General features: G+C 49.9%; 1 protein-coding gene across 8 annotated transcripts in view; it reads right to left on the minus strand.

Annotated features, from left to right (window-relative positions):
• Positions 1-5215: 5215 nt before the first annotated feature.
• Tns1 (tensin 1) overlaps positions 5216-22646 on the minus strand; it is a 162503-nt gene continuing 145072 nt past the window's right edge. For all 8 annotated transcript variants that reach the window (XM_035441023.1, XM_035441029.1, XM_035441028.1 and 5 more), the window contains 10 exons: positions 20075-21144; positions 17143-17229; positions 16341-16472; positions 15306-15398; positions 14474-14551; positions 12784-12855; positions 12388-12556; positions 11683-11751; positions 11325-11357; positions 5216-9681 (listed from right to left, as the gene is read on the minus strand). In XM_035441023.1, coding sequence (XP_035296914.1) covers positions 9537-9681; positions 11325-11357; positions 11683-11751; positions 12388-12556; positions 12784-12855; positions 14474-14551; positions 15306-15398; positions 16341-16472; positions 17143-17229; positions 20075-21144 — 1948 coding nt within the window. In that variant the 3' untranslated portion in view covers positions 5216-9536. The remainder of the gene's footprint in view (positions 9682-11324; positions 11358-11682; positions 11752-12387; positions 12557-12783; positions 12856-14473; positions 14552-15305; positions 15399-16340; positions 16473-17142; positions 17230-20074; positions 21145-22646) is intronic.

A 22646-nucleotide genomic window follows, 5' to 3' on the forward strand; every position in this document is an offset into this window, starting at 1 on the left:
GTAAAAGCTGTCTACACAGCCTCTTCACTGCCAAGTCTCTCTGAAGGCTATCAAGCTTGTGGAGGAAGCTGGAGGAGGTAGAGGCCCAGCGAGACCCAGTAGCGTGTATTTCTCGGGGTCTACAGAGCCATAGTAAGTGGCAGATCACACTCATGCTGTGTAGTTTCAGTCTATGGGCTAACACTTTAGTGGCAAAACATACCCATCCTGCAGATGAGGAAACTGAGGCCCAGGAAAGAAAGAGGGTTCTCACCCTCTTGAGAGCCCACCAAAGCTAGGGCCAAATCTTGTATGTCTGGTCTTAGGCCAGCCCCCTTTATAAAAGGTCACAGTGCAGCGGGAAGGGAGGGAGAGGGGGAATGTCTAAGATGCTTTGCAACTCTAACTGTCCAGACAGGGATGAAGATATTCTAAGTAGAGATAGGTGTGTCCCTCCCTCCAGCTACCAAACCACTGAGACAATGAATCTCCAAAGAACTCGAATTTCCCCAAGAGTGTCCGGCTGGGCTGGAGTCTGGGGGCAGCCAAAGGTGAAGCTTGTCTCCGCCTAAGAGATTTCACAGGGTCTTATAACTTGCCAGGCTGTTTGAGGTCTGGAGTGGAGGCAGTGGTGAGGGGCATGGGTGGGACACTTTGTCCATACTGCTTAGCTCTGTGTACCTCTGTTTCAGCCTAAGCCTCGTGCCATGACTCTAAAGTTGGAAAAAGGAGTCACTGCTCCTCCGTTTTTTAAATTGCCGATGAGGACGGGTGGCTGAGCCCACCTTGTTAGGGCTGGCAGTGTCCAGGCTCTGTCCATAATTCTGGTAACATCCAGTCTGTATATGACTTCTTCTAGACCTGACAACTCTCACAGCTGTGCCTGAAGCCATACAGGGACAGCACCTCCCAAGGGTGTCCTTGGAGCTCCCCACCCCCTAGGTCCCCTTTCCTTTCCAAGCTGGTCTCCACCCTGACTGCCCTTGAAGTTCCGGTTCCTCACCTGTGGGTCTCAACCATTGGAAAACGTTTTCCAGCGGTCTTAGGAACCGAGACACCACACAGTAGCAATTCTACAGTTCTGAAGTAGCAACAAAAATAAATTCATAGTCGAGGATTTCTAAGAGCATCGGAAATGTGTGTTTTCCGGTGATCGAGAACCACAGGTTGAGAACCAGTGCCAGAAAGCATTGTGGGGTCCAGAGCTGACTGATCTCCTGATAGCAGAGGCTGCTTAATCCCCTCCTTCCATTCTCCCACTCCTAGTGCATGGCTCTGCCCTCTTCCACAGAACTTCAGCTATCTTGGTTTGCTTCCTACTGCCATGCTAAACACTGCAGCCAGAAAGCAACGTGGGAAGGAAAGGGTCCATTTTAGCTTACAGTTCATAGGTTCATAGTCTATCATGGAGGGAAGTCAGAGCAGGAACTCAAAGCAGGATGCTGGAGGCAGGAACTGAAGCAGAGACCATAGAGGGGTGCTGCTGACTGGCTTGCTCTCCCTGACTTGCTTAGCTTGCATCTTTCATGCAACCCAGGACAAACTGCTCAAGGGTGGCACCATCCACAGTAGTCTGCGCTGCCCACACCAATTATTAATCAAGAAAATGCCTACAGGCCAATCTGATGGCAGAAGCTCCTCAACTGATGTTCCCTCTTCATAGATGACTCTAGTGTGTGCCAAGTTGGCACAAACCTAATCAGCATACCAGCTCATCTGAACCCACACATTTGTGCACCATGCCCTGACCTCACAGTCCCAGTATCCATGAGAGATGCTCTGGAATTGTCTCAGGGATCAGAAGGCTGGATCCTGAGACAACTGATGGGAAGGGATAGGAAAGTATATGTCTACGTGGAGAAAGAGCACACATGTGGGACTGCATCCCCTGTACATGCCTCTGATGTGTGCATCTCTGTATGCTGTATGTGCTGTATGCCTATAAGTGTCTGTGGGTCTGGATCTGTTTTGTGCATATGTGTGCATGCCTATATATGCTTGCACAGTCATGCATGTGAGTCTGTATGTGCATCTTTATGCAGGCAAATGTCTATTTGTGCACATTTTTGTGTGGGGGCATGTGTGATATTGTCTGGGTGTGCATTATCTGTGGGGTGTGTACACATATGCACACTCATACATTTGGTTCCATGCCTTATCAATGTTGTTATAAATGGACCATGCTGTGTTCTGAACTGTCAGAAACTGAGAACTACTACAATATTCCTTTAAAGAAAAGAAAAGGCAAAAATGAATCCACCTGCAATCTCAGCACTTGAGAGATAGAGGCAAGAAAATTACAAGTTCAAGGCCAGACTTTGCTACATAGCAATTTCAAGGTTGGCCTTGACTACATGAGATGATGGATGGATGGATGGATGGATGGATGGATGGATGGATAGATGAAATGCAGTAAGAAAACAGTGTTTGGTTCCACAGTCCCTACAGGAAGGGTATGGAGGCCTTCCCCTGCATGAGTGGCCTCAGGGCTAGAGGGTAGGTAGGTACCAAGAGCCCTAGCCCTAACCCTAACCAATGGTATCAGTTCCTCCTTTCTCATGGGGCTTGGCCCAAAGGATGCAGGAGAGGCACTGGGGTCCCTTCCATGCCTGGAATGTATCAGAATCCTAGCACCATGTCCACTAAGGGGATGAGGAATAGAAGGGTAGGCTGGCAAGGCTCAGCAATGCAGGAAGGATCTCCACCTACTGCACTCCCTGCCCCCCAGCAGTGGCCTCTGACCATCCCCTGCTCCCAATGCAGCGTTCCTGCACCCCAAGGCAGTCTCAGACTTCAGGGACTCGAGCTCATCACATTCCTGTGCTTCTGGGTGACAAGGATGTCTTCTTGACCTCCTTCATCCCAAGCCCAAGAGCCCTGGTCCCTCTATGGGAAGTCAGTCTGACTACCTACCTGTCACACCTGTATGACCTCAGGTATGCCCATTGCTCACCAGATCTAGTCTCTCCCAGAGGGTCTTGAGCTATGAAGGGCCTAGAGGGAAGGCTCACGGCCCAGCTCTGCCACTTATCCCAGGGTCATGACTCTGCGCAAGTGCCTCACCCTCTGTGAACCTCAGTCTTTTCATCTGTGGAATGGGCAGGAGGATTGGTACACCTGTTTGATTGAGGAAACACATTCCTGTGCCTGCTGATTCAGGCTCCAGCCCTCATTTGACCATTTGTTCTCACTCCGAGAAGACAAGGTAACTTCACAGAGCTTTGGTTTCCTGGTGTGTCCCTCAGGATATGGGACATGACACCTGGCAGGCAATAGGAATACAGGCACACTCTGTCCCCACCAGATAGGCTCAGCCTCTCCAACTGTGTCCCTTGTAGATAAGAGGAGGTCAGGGAGCAGTTTGGGAGCCTGGGGTCTCTGAAACCCTTTTCAGGGACTGTGAGATCAGAACTATTTCACAGTGCTGTTAAGCCACTATTAGTCTTTTGGTTTGTTTTTTTTCCCCAAGGATACAGTTCCTTTCAAGGACTTGTCACAGGAGAAGGAGTGGCAGACAACAGCAGAGGCCAGAGGCTTTAAGTCATGCCAAACAATGCTACCTAATGCTTCCTTTAGAAAATGCCATTCATTTCCACACTCAATGTGTAAATTTAGTATTGTTTTATGAGTAAATTTATATTTTTGAAGTGTTCTTGGTTTTAAATTCTGTATAAAAATAAAAAAATATTAACAGAGGGAGCCATTATAGGTCCTAGGAGACATCTGGCACCAGGGAGATTTCCAGAGATCTACAAGGATGACACGAACTGACAATCTAGGCAATGGTGGAGAGGCTACCCTAAATGCCCTTCCCCTATAATGAGACTGATGACTACTTTATATGCCATCCTAGAGCCCTCATCCAGTGGCTGATGGAAGCAGAGGCAGACACCCACAGCTAAACACTGAACTGAACTCTGGAACCCAGTTGCAGAGAGGGAGGAATGAAGATCAAAGGGGTCAGGACCAGGCTGGTGAAACCCACAGAAACAGCTGGCTGAGCAAGGGGGAGAACATGGACCCCAGACTGCTGCCTGGGAGGCCAGCACGAGACTGATCCAGACCCCTGAACATGGATGTCAATGAGAGGCCTCTGCCTTCTATGGGGCCCCTGGTAGTGGATCAGTATTTTTCCCTGATGTAAGAGGGGACTTTGAGAGCCCATCCCATGTGAAGGGATGCTCTGTCGGCCTGGACACATGGGGGAGGGCCTAGGCCCGGCCCAGGATGATGTGGTAGACTTTGGGGAGCCCCCATTGAGGGCCCCATCCTACCTGGGGAGTGGACAGTAGATAGGGTGAGGGATAGATGAGGGGTTGGGGGAGGGGAGAGAGAGGGAGAAGGGATTGACATGTGAAGCAAGCTTGTTCCTAATTTGAACTAATAAAAAAAATAAAACCATAAGGAGTCTATACAAAAGCTCCATGGGGTCCTATCTTGCTGAAGAGTGCCAAGGAGTTTCAATACCCACAAGTGTGCCAAGGCTGCCATGCTTGCTCAGGTCAGCTGACTGAGACTCTTCTCGGGACTTTGGAGAGCTCTGTGGAGTAGGGATCTGAGTCCCATGAAGGTTCTGGATCACCAAGAAGCCCTCCATGCCCGCAGTGCTCTGTATGCCCTGGTAGGAACCACCCAAAATTCCTGAGTTCCAATGAGCTCACTCGGAACCCCTAGGCAGCCATGAGCTTCAGGGGTCTCAACTGATGGCACCCAGTCACTTTGCCTGACAGTTTCTGCTCATGCCTCGAAGAAGCCACAGCCCACCAGGACTGCCCGTCCCCCATCCTGTGGTTTCAGAAGGCCCTGAAGGCATTTGTGTAGCCCAGATATAGAGTTCTCAGTTCAAGCAGGCTCTCTCAGAGTCAGTGAGGATTTGTGTAGGCTGGCTTAGAGCATGGGGGAAGAGGGTAGGTAGGTGAAAGCCTGGAGTGGCCTCACACCTGGACAAAGTTGCTGATAACCACAAGATGGAGACAAATTCCTATTTTTGTCATTTGAGCTCCTGGACCCCGCCTCTGCCACTCAGGCCAATCAATGCACTCCTTGTTTTACTCTTTGAACTTCATTTTCAGCTAGGAGTCCCTATGAGTATCATGATGAACAGGATGAGTGCTGGGGCCATCGCTTGGGCTCCCAGAAGCATCATTGAAGACCCTCATCTCTGATGCTCAGGCAAAACCCCTCTTGCCCTGTGAAGACCCAGCTGAGCCCAAACACAGCTAGATGACAGCCTGGGTATTGTGTTTCACTTTATCATTTATAAAGCCATACAATGGATTGTAAGAGACTAAGCAGCTGTACAGAGGGGGGGTAGCATCAGTGTACATACATTCATATCCAGAACACTTAGCGTACAACAGGATTTATACAAGGTGGCAGAGGCTATAGGCACAATGATACAAAATATAAAGTATATTTCCATCTATAAATACACAGCAGAGGGCTGGGAGGGGCTGGGGGCGCAGGGGACTGGGAGGCAGGGGATGGACTCTGGATCTCCCAGCAGAAGGCCTGGGAGGCAGGGTTGGAATAACCAAGAACATGAGGAACTTCTTACATTTGTTTTGAATGAGAAAGTGGGGAGATACTGCATGCACACCCCAACGTGCTCACACACATACGAGCCAAATGTGGGTTGCACAGGGAGGGCTGGGCTGTGAACACTGGCGTCTTGAACTTCAGTGGCCATGCTGATGTGAGGGGACCCGGCATGGAAACTAACTGAGACCCTCCAGCTTCTCAGCCATTTGAGGAAACAGGAGACAAGGAAGAGACCTGCTGAGTCTTATCCTATGTGGCTGTCCCTCCATCACCAGCACTAAAACACTAATAATCTGTGGCCCATCAGGCCTCACCTCCTGGTTCTTCTAACTACTGGGTCACACTGAACTCAACATCCCTCCATCTCCCAGCTCGAAGTTCCCTAAAGAGAGCAAACCATGCACCCACACACACACTTACACACCCACACCCACATACACACATACATCCTGTCACCAATGACCACGGAAACACCAGTCTCGAGATCTTCTGCCACGGCCTAAGTGCAGGGGTGGCCCTAGCTTTGGATCCAAGCTCTTCAAGGACCCAAGGCATGGAGGCAAGAGAGGACTGGTTCCCTTGGATGGATCTCCCCAAGGTCTGAAGCTGGGAAAGGGGGATCAGAAATCTTGGAAGGTAGGATGGAGAAAACCCAGAGCAGGGCGGATGCTGTATACTCACACTCCCTGACAGCAGGAGCCTGGTTCATTTCTATTCAGACCTAGTGCAAGGTCTCTCTCTCTCTCCTGAAAGCCCCTTTCTAGAGGGACACATAGGGCTGTCCTCTTTACACCCCTAGATAGATATCTCCAGGGACTCCCCAAAGCCAGGGTGTACCGGAAATCCTGGCAATCATGTTTGAAGCCATCTAAGCTGCTGGCGATAGGCTATGAAAGGGACCCAAATGGCCTTCCCAAACCTAAGATGTGAATTCGTTCCTCAGACATGGCTGAACAAGAGACAGGGGTCCACAGTAGCACAATAGTGACTTCAATATCCAATTGCTAATTTTTCCCAGCTTTCCCTTTGAGGCCATCTGTCCAATGTATTCTAGCCCAGAAGTATGCGGGCCTTCCCTTCCCCCAAACCTGGTTCAATCAATGTGCCTCTCTGATATCTCACCTCCAGATATCTGGGAGGATAAGGCCCCAGGCCAATCTCAGCAATCTTCTGAGTTGCCAGAGGCAGTATTGACCTGGGCTGTAGCTGAGGGGTCTTGTTGATGGCATCACAGGTGGCCATGTTCTCTTGTTTTCCTTAGCCCTCTTTTACTCACATTTAGGAGCAGACAGCACTCTCTCTGCTGACATACAGTCTCAACAATATAGAACAGCAAAACAGACCACTCACAAAAAAAAAAAAAAAAAAACAATGGGTAAAAAAGTGCTCTTTTGTGAAGGAAATCTTTGGCAAGAATAGGTTGTATTTGGAGTGGTGAGAGGGTATGTGGTCTGTGTGTTTGTGTATGTGTGTGTGTTTGTGTGCGTGCATGAATGTGCAGAGCCCCATCTGTGAGAATCACAGTGGGAAAAAGGGCAGACTACAGTGTGGTTCCCAGTGTAAGAACTGAGGCCCCTTCTCCAACGCTCTTCCAGGAAAGCCAAACTCAGGTGTCCATTCCTTCTAGAGGCATGCTGGGAAGGAGGCACCCACTTTCCCAGCATCCACCTTGGTCCTCCACATGGCTCACTCACACTTGGCTTGGGCCTGAGTGCAGCATGAGAAGGTGAAACCATATACAAAAGTTGTTGGCCCCAGACTGGGGCGGGGCCCAAGGCAGGGTACAGAGGCTCTGACATTCCTCAAAGGCTCGAGTGAACTTTGCAGCCAGGAGAAGCCGTGGCCCCAGGCTGTGCAGCAGGATAAGGGTATTTACAAAGAAAGGGATGAGGAATTTCTTCTTCTAGCTTGGGAAGAAGTGGGGTTCACTGGGGAATGAGGAAAGGGTTAATCGAGACATTCACCTTGAGTATCTCATAGGGAAGGACACTTTAGAAGGACCTTGATCACTAAGCCCTATTATTCTTTGGGAAGAGGGGCCCATAGGGGCCTCTGCTCACGATCCCCACCTAACCTAGACATTCTTCTTTCTAGTTCCTCAAAACGATATCCATACAGTCAAAGCTCCCTGGAAGAGGAAAAAAATCCAAGAGATGCACACACCAAGGCCACACACACCTGCATCCCCAAACACACGCTGGCTCAGACCTGTGGCGATGGAAGCAGCTGTCCACACACCCAAGATGCTGGCAGCTGGGCTACCGCTTGCCAGAGAATAAAGAGCTAAAGCATGTCATCCCCAAGTCCTAGGTGTAGCCTAGAGAGGCCAAGACCAGGGTCAAGGCCAAGGCCAGCCCTGGGCTATTTGAAATATAAAGACCCCCTGCAATTCAGGCTCTGCTTACACATTAGAAAAGAAATGGAAACAGTTTGTGGCCAGGGACAATAAAGCAATATGGGGAAACAATAAATATTTCTTGTCAATTTACCTATTCTTTTTTAACCTTTTCTTATATTTTTATTAGCTTACAGATTCTATCAGTATGTCTCATGTATATATTATATATATTTATATATCAATACAATGCCACCCCTAGGGACTCCCATGGGCTTCAGTGGAAGCCTGAGTGGTGACAGGGGCCTTCCCAACACCATAAATGGATCATAGGACCTTTGGCCTAAATTCATACCTTCTGTCCTCTGTCCCATAGAAAGCATGGTTCTGCTGGGGAAACTGAGGCAGAAGGGGAACAGGGAAGCTTTGGCATTGTAGGAGGACCATGTGGTTCTCCAGCAGCATCCCCAGAGGTGCTATGATGTCACCCTGGACAGCCCAGCCAGAAGGGTGTCTGCAACAGTCAGACCCCAAAACACAGAGGGGGAAGGGGGGGATCCAGACCTCCCCGGGTGCCCTGGATAGGACTTTGGGAAGCAGGCTCCTGGGATAAGCCAACCATATGGGACAGGGTAGGTCAGAAAGGCACAGCTCCCATCCACCAGTAGGCCTCAAGCAGGTGAGCAAGTACAAAGCAGGCACTCCTGGCCAGGATTGGGCTGAGAAGGGTGTAAGGCAGAGTCCTGGACACTGTCAGTGCACGCGCCCAACTCACCGCGAACCACAGGAAAGATAGCACCCTTCCTCACGGGGATCTTTCCCAAGACTGTGGGCGTTGCCTCTTCCTCCAGCCTAGCTTCAGTCTCAAAGAGACAGAACAGGCTAATGCTGCAGGATGGCTACGCCCTCTGTACCAGGGTCTCTACAGGGGACAAGCTGGAGGTCCCCAGGGCCACTAGAGGGCAGTTGTAGAAACAGAGAGATATCTGTTACCCATAATGCTATGCTCCTGCAGGAGACAGCTTGTCTCTGACCTGGCACCCTGCCACCCATATACCTAGCCTTCTTTGGTCAGTGTGTATATGTGTATCACAAGGACACAGACAAGCAGAGCTGTTTGTAATTCGAGTGGATAGAGGCAGGTATTGATGAGTGCATGGGGGCACATAAGAAGTCAGAGCAAGCACAGACCTCGGGGTGGGGGTGGGGGGCCTCAGGTAAGCCAAAGGTAACAAAGTGTCACCGCTTGATGTCACACGCTGGCTGCTGGGTTTGGCAGCCAATACCTCCAGAGAAGCAGTCTCAGCTAGGTTTCTTCTCTCAAAGCAGGAGGGTTAGGGAGAACAAGCTTTTTCATTGCTCCTTGAAATCTGGTCCCCCAGAGAGGCCTGTGGGGGAGGGGAGCCAGGTCCCCCAGCTAGTAGGAGAGGCTTTGGGAGGTGTGGCTTCCATCTGTACAGGGGATTCTGAGTTCCTCTCTCCCTCCTTTATTCTCTTCAGCCCTCGCCCCTCCCCTCCCCTCCCCAATTCACTTCCCTCTCCCACCATTGCACTTTCTTCTCTCCTTCTCCACAGTCAACCCAAAGTCCTCTTTCTGGATTCAAGGTGGTCAGGATTCGAAGATCCCCCTTCCCACACACCCCATCCCCAGTGCCCTGGCCTTGGGCAAAGACTCCAGGATTCATCTCTTCTGGCCAGCACTCAGCATGACCTTGGAGACGAAGTTAACAATGGCTGAAGCAGGCTGGTTGGGGTCAAGCTCTGCAAAGAGGTGGCAAGCGTTGTCCGTGGTGCTTCCCTGCTTCCGGGCCACAAAGCCAAAGAGCCTGTAGTGGATAGAAGAGGGTGCCTATGTAAGGACCCCAGGTCTGGAGGGCAACCTAGGCAGGAAAGCGTGCCTCAGTCCAGCCTGGTTTCCCCAGCCCCCACACCTCTCCAAGCATCTAGAACTGGGGCTAGCTCTTAAAGCCAAGTTCTGGGGACAGTGCTTTGCTTTGTTTCAGGGCAGGTGACATTCCCCTGGGGAGTGGGGGTGGGAGATGAGCTGGGTATGAGTGACAAGACTGGTTAGAAAGGGTGCAGGGGGTTGAGACAGGAGGAAGAATTCAAGCCAAGCTTCTCTGGGTTCTTTCTCAGCCCCACCCCTATCTGGGGTTTCTTGCAAAACACGCCTCCTAGGTGGTCAGAAACAAACATAAGCAGGTCTTCCACCACCTCCCCCCTTCTGGAAGCTGGGAAGCCCTGAAAATAGGAGGGGCAAGGAACCCCACACCTGTCTCCTGCCCCCTCCAACACCAATGGGAGTGATCCAGCATTCTCTCTCTTTCTCTCTCTCTCTGCAAAGCAGAGTTAAAAATATGAGCGCAGAGAACAGAATGTGAGCTCAGGGCCCCTCCCAGCCGGCATGTTGCTAATTAGAGTGAGATGGGGAAATCAGGACAGCTGGAAATGCCAATGGAAACCCCTCAGCCGGGTATGCATGGCACACACAGCTAAAATTAGCCAGGCTGGCTTCTGCCTGCCTGTGTGTGTCTGTGCACGCACACACAAACACGCTCTGTTCACACCTACACACCTACGCATATAGACACACAGTAAATGGGTATTAACAGGGCACACACATGCATATGATGAGGATACACACACACACACACACAGAGAGAGAGAGAGAGAGAGAGAGAGAGAGAGAGAGAGAGAGAGAGAGAGAGAGAGAGGGCCTGTACTTCAAACAGCTTCACACTCTCAGCTCTGTTGTGGGACCCGAAGGACCTGAAGGCCTGCACTGAAGGCCAGGAAATGAGTCAGGGCACTTCCCTCTCCAGGCTGACTGTGACTGTGGCATGGTAAAGGGTATCTGAGTGCCCAGAATAGAAGCACACAGGCCTATCTTTCTACCTGTGTCTGCTAGGACAGAGACAGAGCCGATTGTGCCTGATCTGAGCATTGCTATCTGACCCACTGGAAAACTCCAGCCTGTCTGACTGTCCAGCCCCTCTGGAGTCCACCTCCCCCCCCCACCAACCCCCCGGGATAAGGATTAGATTCCTAGCCAGTTTTCTCCATTCCCAAGCAAGGTGCTTTCTCTCTGGCCCGGTCCAAGCACTTCTGGCCTCCATTTCTTCATTCCACAAATGTCAGCAACTGACAGACCCACCTTGTCATCAGAAGCCTGCAGCCTGAGAGTCATCCAACCCCTTTCTCTAAAGTAGCCTCTCCTACCCCTAAACCCATTTCACACCCATCACTTAAGACCATTTTAAAGTATTGTTTCTTCCCACAAATCCTTCCAACTCCATGCCTAGACACTTGTCTCTGTTAGCATCAAGATGTGGGCTATATTCTCTTTCACCTAATCTAGGAGACCATGGCATGCAGGCCCTCATCAGACCCCTGGCCTAGAGCCTGTCCCTGTGCCCGATTTCCCCCACAGAGTACAAAGGACAACCAGTGCAGGAGAAGCCACACTTACTTAGCAGGGGCGCCTCCCTCTGTCTTCATCCACCTGTGGGAAAAATGCCCATAAGTCAATGTGTCTGTCTTAGGAGGCCTGCCACGGGAAGGCAGGGGAGCCCCCATTCCAGGAGACACATCCCCAAGATCAAATGGAGAGGACACTGAGGCCCACCTCCCGTGTAGAGAGGAGACACAGCAGAGCATGTAGAGGTGAACAGTGAAGCCTGGGCAAAGTCAGCAGGTCTGGGGAGGAGACTCAAGTGGTTGCCAACATAACCGCTCTCCCTGCTCAGGACACAACAAAGCTGTGGCTGAGGCACACACAGCAAACACATACTTCAGGGGATAGAGCAAAGGTCCTATCAGACACTTACTTTCTTTCTTGTGGATCCAGGTCACAGAAGGTGACGGTATTGAGGGGGTAGTGTCGTCTGAAGAAGAGCCTGCAGCAGAGATATCAGAGTGCCATCGTGAGTGAGGGAATAACTGCCCTTTCACACCTGCAGGGCAGGCCACATTCCCATCACTGTGCCTATCATGGGTTCATACAGCCTCTCCATATGAATAGGATGGCCTGAGATCCTCATACCGGGACTTATATCCCAGGTATAGGCACACAGGGACAGGCATGTGTGCTGTAGAAACATACCCCACCATGCTAGGGGCTGGCGAGGGAACTGGCACTGAGAAATGATAAATGGGGAAAACTGGAGGAGGAAGGGAATGAGCTGAGAACATAGAAAGCCTCTACTCTTAAAATCAAAGACTTCCTTCAGCTGTATTCTATCTGCTCAAGCATGCACACACGTGTGGCTGGTTTGCTAAGTGAACAGATGCATACATGGATGGAGGCAAGAGAGGGTAAGTTGGTGGATGGGTGATGGGTTCATGAATGGGTGGGTGGACGGGTCGGTGGATGATTGGTTGGGTAGGTAGATGGATGAATGGACAAATGAGTGTGTGTGGGGGGAAAGGATGGATGTATGGGTACATAGGCAGGCAATGGGTACAGGGATGGTCAGAGCTTGAGTAAGTGGATAAATGGGGGATGAGAGGAAGAAGTAGGTAGACAGGCTTACTTTCTCTGATTGTCAGTCAGTGTGATGCCTTGGGCAGAGACCTTGAAGTGAACAATGGTGGCAGCTGGTGTGGGGTCAGCAGCCAAAGTCTCAGAAGTGGCTTTGGAAATGGCCTGTGGCCCGGTGAGTGACTCCATATCCACAGAATTGACGAAGAGCACATTGCAAGCTGGAAGAAACAGAGCCAAAGAGGAGTCACGGGGGCTAGAGTAGGTGCCCGACAATCCCTCGGTTCCACTGTGCAGAGGCAGGTGCAGACAAATTTCAGGCAAGCCTTGAACCAAAGCCACTGCATCAGAAATGGAATCTGGGAGAAAATTCCACCCTGCACCTGCAGGAGGGGACGGGGCAGGAAAGACAGGCCTGGGCATTTGTCCCAACTCAGGTGACACTCACCTGCTCCTTGCTTCAGCAGGTCGGTGGTTGAGTTGGCAGGGCCTGAGCTATCTTTTGATTCATCTGTGGGGTCTGAGACAAAAATTCAATTAGTAATTAAAACCCTGCAGTAATTAAAACGAGTCTGGCTAGGCCTAAGGCAAGCATATGCTTCCTGCAATGGATACTCTTCACAGTGGGTCTTGGCAGTCAGCACTGCCTATATAAGATGATCCTAAGGCCCCAGCATGCTGCTGGGAGGTGCTACAGTCCAGCAGGGCTGGGCTCAAATCCCTACTGCTCTAGCTGCTACGTGTCTATGAACTGATAATGGTGATACCCATGTCCCTGGGTCTCTGAAACTCAGCATGTGACAAACAGCAAGGCTGTGACAAGGAGCAATGGGACTACTGGCACTTTGCACCAGTGTGTCTTTGTACAAACCAATGTGCGAGTGAATTCACTGACGCTCAACACGGCACAAACTATGATTCTGAAATGACTTAGAATCAACTCACAGATGTATTGAGCAGCTTGATTTTACCAGCCTATGATATGCACCTACAACAACACACATGACCTTATATGTCACATGAAACACACGCTTTATTTCAATTATACTTAAAACAAGAAACTTTAAAAATATGTCCAAAATAGGAATGTGGTGTGTGCCTGTAATCCCAGCACTGCAGAAGCTGAGACAGGAGAATTGTGAATTTAAGGACAGTCTAGTCTACATAGCCAAAAAAGAAAAAAAGAAACAACAACAACAACAACAACAAAAAAACCCAAAACACAGAACCTATAAAAAGAATATCAGAAAAAAAGAAAAAGAGGAGGAAAAGAAGAACTGAGTGATGTTTGTATTGGTACTTCTAAACTTTGGTATACAGCTGTGTTAGGATACATGACTGCTGGCCCTGGTCCACAGGTGTGCTGCATTGCTTTGCTGGCACAGCGGCTTGCACCTTGGGTATCACACATACGGGGAGGGGGAGGGGGCGTGCTCTACCACGGGGCTATATCTCCATTGCTCTTCTTGCCTTTTTAGTCTGAGATCTTTGTGTTGCCCAATGGGACCTCAACTCACTCTGCAGCCAGAGAAGGTCTTGAACCTGTGACCCACCTGGTTCAGCTTCCTGCATTGCTAAGGCCAGAGGTCTGCAGGCAGCCCCATGCCTGGCTCTCACCCAGAGTTTCTGACAAATTTGAAAATACCTGGATTTTAGCAAGTTCCCAGGATGGCTGCAGAAACTCCAAGCATTGTGCTCTGAGAGCTGCCCATTTATATGATTTAAATATCAAACGATTTTGTAAATTCCATACAGATATAATTGAATTAGTGTCTAAATTATGCGGTTACTAATGTTACTGAAGTTGCATTTGAACCTTTAAGCTAATAATGTTGGTCAATGGTTATTAATAATTCAATGTATCAAACAGCCAGCTGACACGAGAAGTCCTCTCATGTACCAGGATATAATCCTCCTGTAACTGTCCCCATTCTGAGAATAAGGCCTCTTCTGGGAATTCAGTGTGAATTTTTAAAAAAAAAAAACACCAGAGTATTTTCTAAAACAATCAGGCAATTAATGAGTATCCTTGGAGTTAAGCTTTTTAATGAATAACTTCCCTTTTTAACAATTAGAAGATGGCATTGCCTCCCTCTTGGCTCCATTCTGGGCAGACAGTATGAGGCAGCATCTCTTACCTCGGCTTGGAATGACCAGTTTGCAGGGCAGGGCCAGTGGGATGACGGAGTGCTGATAGACCAGGGCAGACAGGGAGCCTGTGAGGAGAGACAGCACACCAAGAAGAGTGACTAAGACATACTGGAAAGGGGACACAAGGAACCCCACCCCATCCAACTCCACACCTTTCCAGTATCTGTCACTTATGTTTTCCTTTCTACAGTGTTAGAGCTCAAATCCATGGCCTGAGTTGCACGCACCCCAGCCTCCAGCTTCTTCTTCATCACCACCCCACCAACAGAATTGAAAACTTGCCCCCCTTTACACTGGGAATTCCAAGGGACCTAACTACTTTCCTTGGCCACCATGTCCCCTAAGTCCTTCCAGTTAGAGCCCCCATCAGAAGAGTGCAGTAGGAGAACTGTGGCATAAAATCCCAGCTCTGTTGCTTATGTAGAGAACCTAAGTAGCACTTACACATTCTTCATGTGCAAAATGAGGAGAGTGACAGCTACTGTGCAGAACTGCTATGACACCAGAATAACGTGACTTTCACATAATAGGTAGACAAGAAGGACAGACGTTCTTACTGCTGTTATTTTAATGTGCCGACAGTCAGGCCTCAACTAAGCAAGACAAACACAGAAAGGGACCTGGCAGCATGGAGGAGCCACACTACTCAGTATGTAACTAGGAGGTGTGGCCAGGTCTCAATAAAACTTTATAAAAACAGCAGCTGTTCCTTCCTTCTGCCAAGCCACACACCTAGGAGGACTGGCAGCAGTAATACAGAAAGAACTTGGTTCAGACCCCCTGAGGATCGAGATCATAATGACAAGCCAGGATGCTCACCAAAGTTTGGCTCATTGGGACAGCCCTTGAGCTTGACTCCTCTGGGGCTTGTCTCTATGAGGAAGTGCCTCACCAGTTCATGGGTCATGTCTCCTGGAACAAAGAAGAAACAGTATTGGTCACTCATTGTCATAGCACCGTCCCAACACTGTCTCATGACTTCTGAAGTGTGTAGGATGCTATCTATGGGAGAGGTTACTGAGGCAAGATGGCTGGAGTCCGGTGGAATGAGGATCACCATCCACTCCTCTGTTGCAGAATATTACTTTAATTATGTAAAGATGTACTACATTTGTTTATGTCGCTGAATATTACTTTAACTATATAAAAATGTGTTATATTTGTTTATATTGCAGAATAGTACTTTAACTGTGTAAATGTGTGTTACATTTGTTTATTTTGCATTTGTTTAATTATGTAAAGATGTGTTGCTGTTTTATCCTGCCTGCCTAAGGAACTTTATTGGTCTAATAGAAAACTGAATGGCCAATAGCTAGGCAGTAGAGGGATAGGTGGGGCTGGAGTGCAGAGAGAATAAGTAGGAAGAGGAATCTAGGCTTGAGAGGAGAGAGAAGAGAAAAAAGAGAAGAGAGAACCAGCCAGACACAGAGTAAGATAACAGAAGGAAAGAAAGGTAAAAGGCCTCAAGGCAAAATGTAGACAAAGAGAAAGAGATTAAATTAAGTTAAAAGAGCTAGTGGGACAGGCACAGGCTAAGGCTGAGAATTAATAACTAATATTAAGTCTCTGTGTCTTTACATGAGAGCTGGTTGTTGTCCCAAAAGAAAGCCTGCTACATTCTTCTTCCATCCCTTCATGAAACACACACACCCACATACACACACACACACACACACACACACACACACACACACACACACACACACACACACACACACCAAGTTCTAACAGTCTGCTGTCACAAAACCACCATTCACTCTCCTCTGGCTTCTCAGGGACCATTCCTGGTGAGTTAGGACCCTCTTCAGTACCCACAAGTTTGAAGAAATCAAGAAACCCCAGCCTTGACACTACCTTTCTTGCCCTGCTGAGTGATGGTTGGAGGGGGTGAGGACACCTTCATGGCCAGCCCATAGGCCCCTCGGAATGAGTGGCTGTCACGGATGATGAAGGCCCCTGGCTCCTGATCCTTTAGGAGTGCAATGGCTGAAATGAGAGGTGACAGAAGAGAAGAGCCATCAAGAAACCAGTGGCTTGGCTTGAGTCCCATGGGCCTGGAGGACACGCTCTTCTCTCTTGAGATGACATTTTTCAATGTCCTGGTGTAAGTAAACACTCCAGAGGGCCCTCCTGTACCAAGCAAGACAAATTCTGCAGATGGCCATAAAGAGCCATTGTTGGAGGTCATGCCATCTTCAGCCACTACTCAGCACAGCCCCATGACAGGAAGCAGACAGTGTTTGACTAGCAAGTGTGACTGGTCTGTAACTTTATTTACAAAAAAAAGCAAAACAAAAACAAAAACTTGTTTTTCCAAACTTGTTTTTTTCCCTTGTATAATAATAATAATAATAATGATAATGATGATGATGATGATGATAATTTTTATATCACAGTTTCAGATGCTCTTACTTTGCCTGGAAAAGCCAAAGCTTTGCTAAACCACTCCAAGGCTCTGCTTCTAGACCCCTCTCTCCTAAGCTTTACTTTACATGGGAAGTGCTTTTTTCCTGTCTGACTCTGATTCCAGCCTGCTCTCTGTGACCACCACCTACTGCACTGAGGAATAAATTCTTGCTCAAGGTGGACATGGTGAGCAGGACTCCATGATGTCTTCTGATGGACCACCAAACCAACAATGGTGTCCCCAACTCACCCTGCTCTCTGGAGATCTCAGGCTTGTACCAATACTTGGAAGTGTCCTGGACAAACTTCACTTTAGCTCGTGTCTCAGGACTGTTGTCTAAAGGAGGGAACAAAAGGAAAGTGTTACAGTCGCATTGCATGCTCCTCAAAAGATGTCAACACCCTGACACCCCAAACCTATAAACGTTGCCTTATTGAAAAGAGGGTCCTTGTGGATATAGTCAAATTTCGACAAAGGCATGCCAGACTGGGGTGAGACCTAATCCAATATGACAAGTGTATTTCAAAGTAGGGAAGAGACAGCAGACACATGGGGGCAGTACCAGATGAATATGGAAATGTCTGAAGACGCAGATCACATCATCAGAAGCGTCTGTCCTAGTCTCTGCACAGCAGGATTTTGATCTCTGGCCTCTGCTATGACACAGTCTACTTCTATTATTTTAAGCTAGCAAGTGTGTGCTGGCCACAGGAAATAAATCAGAAAGCTAAATGCTCAAACATCAGAGAACATGGTGGGAGGTTCCCAGTTGCCTTCTCCCTCAGCCTTCCTCCTGCCAGCCATCACTGTTGCCTGGACATTATGCAGCTAAAGTACCTGGTGAGGCATCCACCGAGCTGGTGAAAAACCCTTCCCCACCCCATTCCTTGTGCCTAGATGATTCTGAGTTAATTCCTCCCCACTTCCATCCCGGAGGTTGACATATCCTCCTTGTGCTTTGCCTCCCAAGCTCAGCCTGATACCCATGAACAGGGGACAAGAAGACCTACATCTCTCTCCTGTGGCCCATCCCCTCTCGATTCCCACACTGAAAGTGACATTCTACATCAGTACAGTCAAAAGTCCCTCCCATCCTCCAACATCTAGACCAGGGAGTGGTCAGTACTCTAGTGGCCATCTACAGGGTATCACACATAGCCAGACAATGTCCCTACTCAGTCGCTCTGTAGACCATAGCCTCTTTCTGAGAACACTACATTGTAGAGGGGGATTGGACACCATTGAGCCCAACTGTGGCATTCCCCTGGGACTTGCCATGTTCCTGTCTCCTCCTCCCACTGCAGTGAGTGTTACTGTGTCTGGCTCCTTATCATGATGTCTTTATGCTCCAAGCCTCCAAAGTCCTCAACCTTCGTTCTTCCTAATATACCTAATATTATTTTGAATTACAATCACTGAGTCACGCAGTGGAGTGTCTGAACTTAGCCTTGCTTGCTATGGGCACTCTTTTACCCTTCAGCCCAAAGCAGATAAAAACAAAGGGGCAGGGGTAGGGGCAGGAAGAAGAAAAAGGGGCAATCTGCTTTCACAGATCCCCAGGCCTTTGTGAGAGACTGAAGCAGGGGACACGGTGTTGAAGGTGCTACCAAGTTAGGAGAGAAGGACCCTGCAGTTGCAGCCAAGGGCCTTGGTGCTCATGGGCACCTGGGCTCTGTCTCCTGTGGCCTGAGGAGATGCAGCTCCTTTCCCAGGCTAGGCAGCTAGAGAAAGCATCTGCAGCAGGCGCCTGGCCCTCCTCTGAAGCCCGGCCATGGCTGATCTAAGTAGCTGTCAGAAGCGGCTGTGGTCCTGTGTGCCTTCCTGTGTTGACTCCAAAGGCTATTTTAAGTAGGCAAGATGGTGGGAAACAGGAAGTGTCCTAACTACTAGAAATTTCGCATCCTTCAAGGATCGGGGCTGGGAACCAGATGTCCCTAGTAGGTGGCAGGAAGCAGGGGAGTGTGGGGTCACTCTAAGTGTCCCAGCTTGGAAGAGCCTGGGAAGGACACAGGACTCAGAGAGTCTGGGTGCCTCAGGGCCACCCCAGACTGTTAATAATTTTCTCTATCTTCCTTAGACATAAGTAGATTCAGGGTATCTGCACACAGGGTCAAGGTCTGGTTGAGAAGGTGCAGGTCACCTGAAGCCTTGAACTTTATGTTTAGAGAATAAGCTGTCTCCATGGAAGCAAAGACATCAAAACTAGAGGCTTGGGTGAAGAACTCATCCTGCAGAAAGGAAACTAGGCTCAGCTAAAACATCTCACCCCTAGCCTTTACCCTGGCCCACCTGGCCCACTGTTAACTGGGGCTGACAAAAGTCATAGAGGTGCAGGATAGCAGAGTCTCAAAGTTCAGTTAAGTCACAGTGTCCCTCAAATAATGAATACATACTGAAGACATTCCTATCATGCATGAGTGCATGTGTGCACATACGTGCATGTGTGCGTGCCCATGCCACAGTCTGCATGTGGAGGTCACAGGGCAATTTTGGGTGTCATTCCTTGCCTTTCACCTTGTTTGAGGCAGGAACTCTTGTTCATTGCTGCTGGCTAACTGGCCTATAAGCTTTTGGGCAATCTCCTGTCTCCATTCCTCATTCCACCACAGGAGTAGAAGCATGCACGACTGCATTCAGTTTTACATGGGCTCTCAGGATCCAAACTCTGGTCCTCATGTTTGGACAGTGAGTGCTTCACCCACTGTGCCACCTCCCCTGTCCCAAGAGCATTCATCTGGGGGTAGTTTGGGCCTGGATTAGAAGTTAGCTCTGTCACTGAGTAACCATATAATGCCAGCCAAGCAGCAGAAACTCTGTGAGCCTTAGAGTGTTCCTGTATAAAGCAAAGCTAATGACCTACTTCCCCAGTTCCCCAGGCGGCTCAAGGATTAAATGAGTACTTAGCTCAGGCTACCACACAGCATGTGCCCAACAGGAGGAGAGACGGTGATGGCCATCTGAACAGCATACCATTCATGCTTAGTAGTCCATCCTCTTTGTCTTGCACAAAGCCTTCATCACAGCCACCCCACCCAGCCATATTTTAAAAAGATACAACTCCTGCTACAGGCAATGAACTCAGGCCTAGAAGTCAGTGACCCAACCAAGGTCATCTGCCAAGGGCTATCTAGGACAGATGTCCTTACTCTTGGGCAGGTAAAAATGTAGAGAAGAGACGCACCTGGCATGGAGTACTTGGAAAAGTCTGGAAGAGTGTGGGAGAAGGAGACTGTGCTGCTCCCACTGGGACTGGACATTCCATTGGCAATGGGTGAGGAGGACACTTTCCCATTGATGGTGGCATAGTTGGGGAGGCTGCCTGCCCGGTCTCCCAAGGACATTCTCCGCTTCTCTGGCAAGGCTGGTGTGGGACTCCCATGTCTGAAGGCTGCTGAGTCTGGTGAGGGGGAGGTCGCAGGGCTGCTCAGGCCAGGGTAGTAGGCAGGGGAGACGGGGAATGAAGGTGTGGAAGGAGCCTGGTAGCCAGAGGCACTGCTTTGCCGGGACAGCGTTGGTCGTCGGTCCTCGGGGGTAGAATAGCCACCATATGCGGCATGCCGGTCCAAGCTGGGGCTTCCAGGAACCACAGATCCAGATCCACCCAGGTGCCGTCCCAAGCTGGGGCTCCCAGGGCTAATGACTGCATTGCCATGGAGACTGGAAGCCAGATTCCCTTGGTGGGCCCCAGGGTGTCGGCCCAGGCTTGGGCTTCCTGGAGTGGTAGCCACATTGCTGTGGAGGCCTGGAACCTGGTGACTTCCCACTGGGTGCCGGCCCAAGCTGGGGCTTCCAGGAGTGGTCACTGCACTACTTGGGTGGCCAGAAACCACATTACCATGGAAAGCAGGGCCAGATGGACCCACCACCTGTCGGTGGCTCAAACTGGGACTACCAGGAGCAGGCATGGTGGGGTTGATAGCGCGACGGCCAAAGCCAGGACTAGGTGGCGTGTTGGTGCCTACTGTCCTGTGTCGTGCCTGAGGGCTCCCAGGCACCATGTGGACAGTGGCCGCACTGAACTGTGGCTGGGCTTGGCTTTCTGGAGAAGAGCTGAATGGCTGAAGGGAGTAGTCAGGGCTGCTGTAGCTGCTGCCACCAGCCGGGACAGGTGAAGAGCTCTGGTAACTCAGTGCTGCAGGACTCGGATGCCCCAGGCTACCTGAGCGGATGCTGGAATCCAGCATGGGCTGGATGGGTGTCCGTGGACCCTGGTCACTGCTCCCTCCTGATGGGAAACTGCCCACAGAAGTGCTAGAGAGAGATGGCAAGTAGGAAGGTCAGTGGGTGATATTTAATAAAGAGTGGACTTTTGCTGAGTGGCCAACATCCTTCAACCACTAAAAGCTCCACTCAGTGTGGAGGAAGTCGGGGCTTTTATACATTGCATAATGGAACCATCAGAAAAAGAAGCTGAGGGCCAGAGAGTTTAAGCAGTAAGCTCAATACCACAGAGGTCTAAAAGGCCAGGTTTCAACTCAGCCGCATCTGACTGCAAAACCCACACTTTCTTTACCAGCCACACTGACTCCTGACCCATGAGTCACAGCAAAGCAATCACCGGCAGCTGTCCCGATGTAAGCCCTTAGCACCATAGAAACTTAGAGATGGTCAAGCCACCTGACTCCATTTCTATTAGGGCTCAACTTGACTCAGTTTTCCTGGTGTTTTAACATCCTCTCAGAGTGCTAAAATTAGGATTTCACTCCTAGGTGACTCCAAAAAGCAAGGAACGGAATCACATACAAAGGGTACCCCAAGTTAGGAGATCTCAGCTCATTTGGAGGTCTGTCTTCAGCACCCCCAGTCTGGTCACTAATGGCACAAGCTGCCTGTGCATGGCCATGAGGTTCCTGTGATGCAAGCACAGGCTAGTAGATTCAAGGCTCTGCCCATGTATGATGTGATGGAAAAGAACAAGGTTGCCAAGGGACCAGGGTAGGCAGCCAGTAGAGAAAGGTGGCAAGCAGCTGGTGCTTGGCCATGCCAGGGAAAGAAGGGGCCTTACAGAGCCCAGCACCCCAGGTACAAGAAGCTGTGCTCTACGACCAGCAAGAGGCAGGGCCAGGAAAAAGGCCAGATGAATAGTAGGGAATAGATGAGATTTGATGAAGCAGCACTGTAGCAGGCTGTGTCGTACTGAGCAGAGGTGAAGGGCGGGGATGAGAGTGAGGGTACCATGGTGGAGTTCTGGGGTTTCAGAAGTGAGTTTCCAGAACCCTGGAAAAGAGCCAGGTGAGTGCAGAGGCAGTATGAGTAAGAAGCCAGGACAAATGCGAGAACTGGACCCCTGCCACCATGCTACCCCTGGAACAGGCAGCCTCCACCTTGGGAAAGAAAGGGCTAGGGAGGAAAGGTGGACTGGGTGTGAGCAGGGGAGTGTGCCTAGCTGGAGGGTTCAGAATGAGGATCCGGAGGGAACATCTCTGCTCATCTCTTGCCAGCCTGGGCAGGGCCAGAGTAAGTGTGAGCAGCATCCTGACCCCGGTGAGGGAGGAAAGCCTGGGAGTCTGAAGGTCATGGAGATCCCTGCATAGGGAAGAGTGGGTTCTAGAAGAGAAAGGGAGAGATGCTGCTTCTGTTTGCTAGCCTTGTCCTCCCCCTGCCTGGTGCTGTCTCTAGGCCTTGCCCAACCCCACCTCAGCCTCTTCCCCTGTGTTGTTTTCCCAACTGTAACATGGAATCTCATTCCCACCACCGATTCTTGCAGCTCCCTAGTATACCCCAAGCATGAATTCTGCTGAAGGGTTGGCCGT

This window comes from Cricetulus griseus, chromosome 2, assembly GCF_003668045.3.
Source record: "Cricetulus griseus strain 17A/GY chromosome 2, alternate assembly CriGri-PICRH-1.0, whole genome shotgun sequence".
Classification (NCBI taxonomy): domain Eukaryota; kingdom Metazoa; phylum Chordata; class Mammalia; order Rodentia; family Cricetidae; genus Cricetulus; species Cricetulus griseus.